General features: G+C 36.7%; 1 protein-coding gene across 1 annotated transcript; it reads right to left on the reverse strand.

The window, feature by feature from the left end:
- Positions 1-899: 899 nt before the first annotated feature.
- On the reverse strand, positions 900-6271 carry LOC121366096. Its single transcript, XM_041490895.1, has 3 exons — positions 6226-6271; positions 2186-2404; positions 900-985 (listed from the first exon to the last, which is right to left on the reverse strand). Exons 1-3 carry the CDS (start codon positions 6269-6271, stop codon positions 900-902), a joined length of 351 nt encoding a protein of 116 aa, XP_041346829.1.
- Between the last annotated feature and the right edge of the window lie 358 nt (positions 6272-6629).

Here is a 6629-nt window from a genome sequence, read left to right on the forward strand (position 1 = left end):
AAACTATGTTAAACGCTGAACATAAGTGAAATAATGAGACAAAGAATGAATAAACCACACATTTATGAAAATGTCATTCAAGATATAATCTTTAAAAATAGGGGAATATGGGAAATAACAGCCAATTAAAGAAGTATCAAGAGGTATCATTATTTCGGAACAGATGCATGATAATAATGAAGGAATTGGGATTAAATCAAAACCAACAGTTCATGTTAGCAGCAGATTGTATGGCTGCAAACGACCTTGAAACAAGATTGGGAAGACGTGTGGAAATTGAACGTTCACGTCTTTTGATCAACACTGGGTGATACCCCTACAACGCATCAAACATTCGTTTGATCGACGTAGCATGCTACGTATCAATGAGGATTTGAGAAAATCTATCCCACTCCTCTTGCAGTGCCTGGCCAAATTCAACTGAAGTAGCCGGCTGCCACCGACGTCGCCGTATATGTCTCCTGATCATGTCCCAGACGTGATCTATGTGAAAAAACTTAGGGCTCATTGCTGGCCATGTTAATATTGTAACGTTTTGTCATTTTGAAACAAAGCATCGACCAGGACGCTACGTATCAATGAGGATTTAAGGAAGTCTATCCCACTCCTCTTGCAGCGCCTGGCCAAATTCAGCTAAAGTAGCCGGCGGCAACTGACGTCGCCGTATACGTCTTCTGATCATGTCCCAGACGTGCTCTATGTGGGAACGGTTAGGGCTCACTGCTGGCCATGTCATTCTTGTAAAGTTTTGTCATCTTGAAACACAAAGCGTCGACCAGCACGCCGAGCAAACGGGACAAAAATAAGTACCAGTGTGTTATTCTGGTAGTACTGTCAAGTAACCCTCACTTGAACAACATGGAATGGTGTTCTGTCAATCATAGTAATGCCATCCCACATCATGACTGAACCACCAAATATGCCATGTGGCCTGAGGTTGATGTTTGCTTCACTTCCATTGCGAGGTCGCCAAACTCGACCACACCTATCCAAGAAGTCAAGAGTGAATATGGACATAAAACACTAAAGTACTGATAATTTTGTAAGATTTGGACAAACTGGCACTTTTTCACTTATGGTAAATTTTAGCTAAATTAACTATCAATGTGGAGACATTTTATTACCAACAAAACGCTATGCAACGTTTTTTCTAATTTTAAATAAGACGCGCTGTATATGTATATGTGTATGTGTATGTATATGTATTCAAATGCATCTGCGTATATATATGTATAGTATGTACATGTACATGTACATGTGTATATGTGGATTATAGAGGTTGGGTGGTGGTTCGAACATTGCGTATGAAGACTGTACAGTGGTGAGGGGATAGCTAACAACATACACGCAAATGTGTCATAGACTGTCAGAAGGTAGACTTTTAAATGCCAATCAAACATCAAGTTTGATTAAAACATTAAAGTAAATGTAACTTTTGTTATTTCCTTCTCCTTTTCAGCATGGGTTATTGATGTACGTCCGTACATGGGTGTGGAGCCTAATAATCAAATGTACATAGCGGAGCGGGTAACTAAACCCCAATTCTGTGTATGGTCCGTAATCAAGAGACGCAAACATTAAAGCATAAAAACTGTTTCAATACAGCAGCCGATGATTAAACACGACTGTATATAGTCACTTGATCACTTAGCTGAATAACTTAACAGACTGCGTCATTCTTCTACGGTGTCAGTTTTCAAAGTTGTTGGTTACTTTGTTTTGGGGGTTTTGTTTTGTTTTGTTGTTGTTGTTTTTGTTGTTGTTTGTTTGTTGTTGTTGTTTTGTTTTTTTCGGGGGGGGAGGGCGTGGTGGTGGTTGGGGGGGGGTTGTTTGTTTGTTTTTCTGTTTTGTTGTTGTTTTTGTTTTGTTGTTTGTTGTTTGTTGTTGTTGTTTGTTTGTTTTTTTGTTGTTGTTTTTTTGTTTTTTTTTTGGGGGGGGGGGGGGGGGGTCGTAGTACCATGGGTTTTTTTCCAGTAGAGAGTAATTTTTCATCTGTAGAAAACTTACTATTTTGTTGTAGAAAAGTAACCAGTGATCAGTATTCTACGGGCTGAAAATATCACTTTACACTAGAAGCAGCTTCTACCACGTAACGGGGACCATGACTGCGTGCTTGAACCTTAATTGGATATAAACACGAAAATGAAGTTAAGTGAAGAAACCAAATGTTGTCATGACGACTTACCATTATTCCTATGGAATATTCTTATGTTGTGAAGTGGATACGGTTTTCCTAGATCAACACTCCAGAATGTGGAAGATGTCCCTTTTGCGCAAGAGCATGCGTGTGGTTTCTTTTCACCAAAGTCGGTTGTAGTGTTACCATCTACAGCCAAATAAGATGCACCTTCATAACCAACACAGTCTGTCGATTGTGTGGTTATTTTGTTCAGAGCAACGTTTTCTAAAATTGAGAAACCATTTTCACAAATAAACGACAAACAGAAATAATGGTAGAAAAACAAGTACATATTTCTTAATTAAATTAATATACAGTCAAACCTGTCTTAAACGGTCACACAAGGCAGTAGATAGAAGTGGCCATTAAACAAAGGTGGCTGCTGATTACAGGTTGCCACATATTTAGTCTTTCACCGTCGTACTGCTAATAATTAACGAATGTATGCCTCATAGTTGACTATAAATCAACATTTGGTATGTGTCCTTCAGAAAAAAAAATGCACCTGAAATGTATTAAATTAACCAACAAGTTTAATAACAAGTTTGTGTTCTTTTTCCATTGAATTATTTAATTCCTACTTCATGAGGTTTATTGTCAAAGTGAATCCACCAATGTTAAGCGTGGCCTGCCCAGTGGCAATTAGGTGCATTCCAGAGTTAGTTTCTTAATTGATACGCGGTAGAGATGTCAGGACTGAATGGGTATCCCTGAAGGTGTGAAGATCGGTTATTTGCTGTACATTGTCCACGTTGTTAAAATACAATTTTTATGTGATGAAATAGGAAATAGGAAATGTTTTTTCTTTAATTAACGACGCACTCAACACATTTTATTTACGGTTATATGGCGTCAGACATATGGTTAAGGACCACACATATATTGAGAGAGGAAACCCGCTGTCGCCACTTCGTGGGCTACTCTTTTTCGATTAGCAGCAAGGAATTTTATATACGCACCATCCCAGAGACAGGATAGTGCATACTACAGCCTTTGTTACACCAGTTATGGAGCACTGGCGATTATATAATGATACACATTTATTGTGGCCGCTTAATACAGGTAGGTTTGCGATTTGGGATCCTAAGTAGGTGGCCGTCGGCCGCAAAGGACAGGTGACCGCTTATTACAGGTGCATTTACATTATAAATCGTTTGGGATGGAACAAGTGGCCGCTTTAGGCATATGACCGCTGATTACAATGGGCCGCTAGGACACGCTAGACGGGACATCCAGTGACCAGATATAATATTCGGTTTTAAGAGGTATCAGTTTTAAAAAGGTTATCTCTTGTACTGATATTCAAAAAGGACCACGACAAAACGTCGGGTTTGGGGGAAATTCCGGTTTACAGAGGATCTGGTTTGAGACGTTTTATGACAGATGGGGCGATTACAAGATAATTGAAAGTAATCGATTTCGATTGCGAATACATTGTTTAGCAATCATGATTACATTTCCACAAGTCTACACAAATAATGAAATCGTGTTACCACCATGAAGTTATGCACTTTATTTTACAACCATACCGATTTCACTCATTGAAAGACATAGTGGATAATTTTGGATAATTTATTAAATTATTTCAAACATTTATAAAAGTATGTATACTGAAGGGAGGGAATCAGTTTCCAAAACCAGATTTATTATCCTTAAATTTGGATTATTGACGAAAAGGTACCCATAACCATAGGTATAAATATTGTGTCAATGCATAACATATATATTTTGTTATATTAATGAAATAAGCCATAATTAGTAATTGCAAACCGTCTGGTCACTATTACTTGGGTTTTGTTTTATTGTCTGTAGAACGTAAACCACCAAAAAAAAAAAAAAAAAAAAAAAGAATTTATATATATATATATATATATTTAAATCTATATATATATATATATATATATATATATATATATATATATATATATAATTTAAATCTATAAATGAAGAAATAAAGAACGAAAGAAAAGAACAAACAAGTAAATAAATAAATTGATATCTGCATACATATACATGTGCACACGTTTCTCGTTGCATTTAATTGTTGACATTCTAACAATTACTATTATTAATGAATCGATTTGCAATCATGCTTGCTTTGTGCCATATTATAAGGATCCACTTGTATCGTGAAACTTACAAGTATCTTGGTCTGGGTGTTTGTTTTGGTATCATTAGAAGCGCCGTGTTTCGTAGAACATCTATTAAACTCAGCTTTCGGGAATTTTTATCAGACGTATTACTATTTTAAGCTATTTTAAAGGATAGACTACTTTCAACTGGGTGTTTGTTTAAGTAGTTACGTTATTTGTGGTTGTGTCTGCGACAGGGTGAGGATGACTGCCCATGGATTCAAGCTGCAGTCGTATCCATTGACAAAAGAACATAACGTTTGCCACGGTACCATTGGTGGACTTTCACACCTGTGACAAACCGAGATATTGTCAAGCGTTTCTTAGTTGAATTCAGACCCGTCATAACGCTGTATATGCATTCAGAGGAACGCAAGTGTTTTATTATGAAAACAAATATCTATATATTTATTTATTCATTTTTTTTACGGCAATGAATTAGGACACAAAACTGGGGCATGGTGCAGCGCCCATTTATATATTGCTACTAGAAAACTGTATTCATTCAAGTGGTTTTATAGTAAACGTAAACACGATAGATACCATTATGTGAATGTATGTCTTTATCCCCTGGGTAACATTCATTTGATAATCCAGACGTTACAATACCCTGTGTCTCAAGGCAAATAATAGTTCTACTATGAGAGTAGTAGACAATGGGAGATCAGTTCTACTGACTTTCCGGTACTCCTTCTAACTATAGGCACTGTTACTGGAGTTGGTGCTAAACACATCTAAGTTTAGTAAATAATTATGAGTAATCATGAAAGTAATCGCTGATTATGATGGCATTTTAAAACTGCAATTACTTTCAAATAATAACGAATATAATAGTGGGTATGCTGTTGACGCATACTGGTATATTAAGTTGGTGTCTATGTTATCTGCATAATATGCATGGTTTATGTACATACAGTGGATAGGATGTAGGTCAGTGGTAAAGCACTCCTCTGGGTGAGTTTTAACCATCAATTAATTATAAGATTCAAACCAGTGCCCAAGATGTAAACCAAAGAACATGGAATGTGCGTTACTATCTATGGGAACATGCATATGCGATCATCGAGGCTCTGGTACCCATATGCAATTTCGGGTATAATCTTTGAAACATCTGGAAGTTATTGTCAGGCCATCAGTGTATCCACAGACCAATTTTTATAATTTTGTTATTCGGTCCTGAGAGCCGCCTTATATTACTCATATATCTATTGTAATTCATCTATAATCATCATTTAAACTGCTAAATTAACATTTTAACGTGTGTACATTAAACAGGTTGCAACATTGCTTCATTTCTAAAGTACAACATGTTATTGTGATAGGTGATTACAAAACAACACATTTACATTCTACATTCCAACACTATACAATACATTCCAAAGTATGTTGTCCACATGTTCAAGTAATATCCGATATATTTCTCTCAATGGAATTTACAGTTAATACATGGTTATACTCAGTACTGCATTAGTATATAGATCATGCCAAGAGCGGCAATACACACGTTTAGAGCCCAGATGGTGCCAGTGGCAGTCAGGCAGACGATGTGTAACACAATGAATGGATAAATGAATGAACGAATAAACGACTGTTTAACAATACCCCAGCACGAAAAATACATCGGCTATTGGGTGTCAAACTATGGTTAAGGCAAATCTTAGTGATGGTCAACATCAATATAAAAATTCAACAGTTAAGTAAATGCACAGTGTAAAGAACTGTGCTGCTGTTTGGATGCATTTGTTTTGTTCTTAGCTTCGATAGCCGGTCTACTTCCTCATTTCATTGTATCCCATAATGAGCTGGACTCTATTGCAGGGCTACTCATCTTTAATTTGTGAACTTTTGGACGCCTTCCACCAGAAAAGCAAGTTTATCCCGTTCTTGAACACGTATCTGAGAGGAAAGTCATACGTCGACATTCATCTCTTGGGTCCTCAATCATGATAAGGGCCTGCATTAGGACTTAGGTCTCTGCATTATAGTTTTCCTGTTTCTAAATCTTTTGACCAATTCATTGTAGCATGGAAGCTGTTTCACCAGAGTTATAATAATTAAGGGCTCACGGAAACGTTCAACATGGTTTATTAATATGGTGCACCACCAACTAAAATTATGTCTGATTCTATACCATATTTGCTTGCATTTTACATACATTATGTTTCATCCAGAAGCTCGGGTTTACAACATTCATTCATTCGGGACACATACTCCGTAATTCTTCGAAGCTCATTAATTATTCTCTAAATAGTTGATATAACGGCCATTTTGAAAATCAAGACTGCAGAGGTTTCAGGTGTTTTACAAATTGCCAACAT

Source organism: Gigantopelta aegis, chromosome 1, assembly GCF_016097555.1.
Source record: "Gigantopelta aegis isolate Gae_Host chromosome 1, Gae_host_genome, whole genome shotgun sequence".
Lineage (NCBI taxonomy): Eukaryota > Metazoa > Mollusca > Gastropoda > Neomphalida > Peltospiridae > Gigantopelta > Gigantopelta aegis.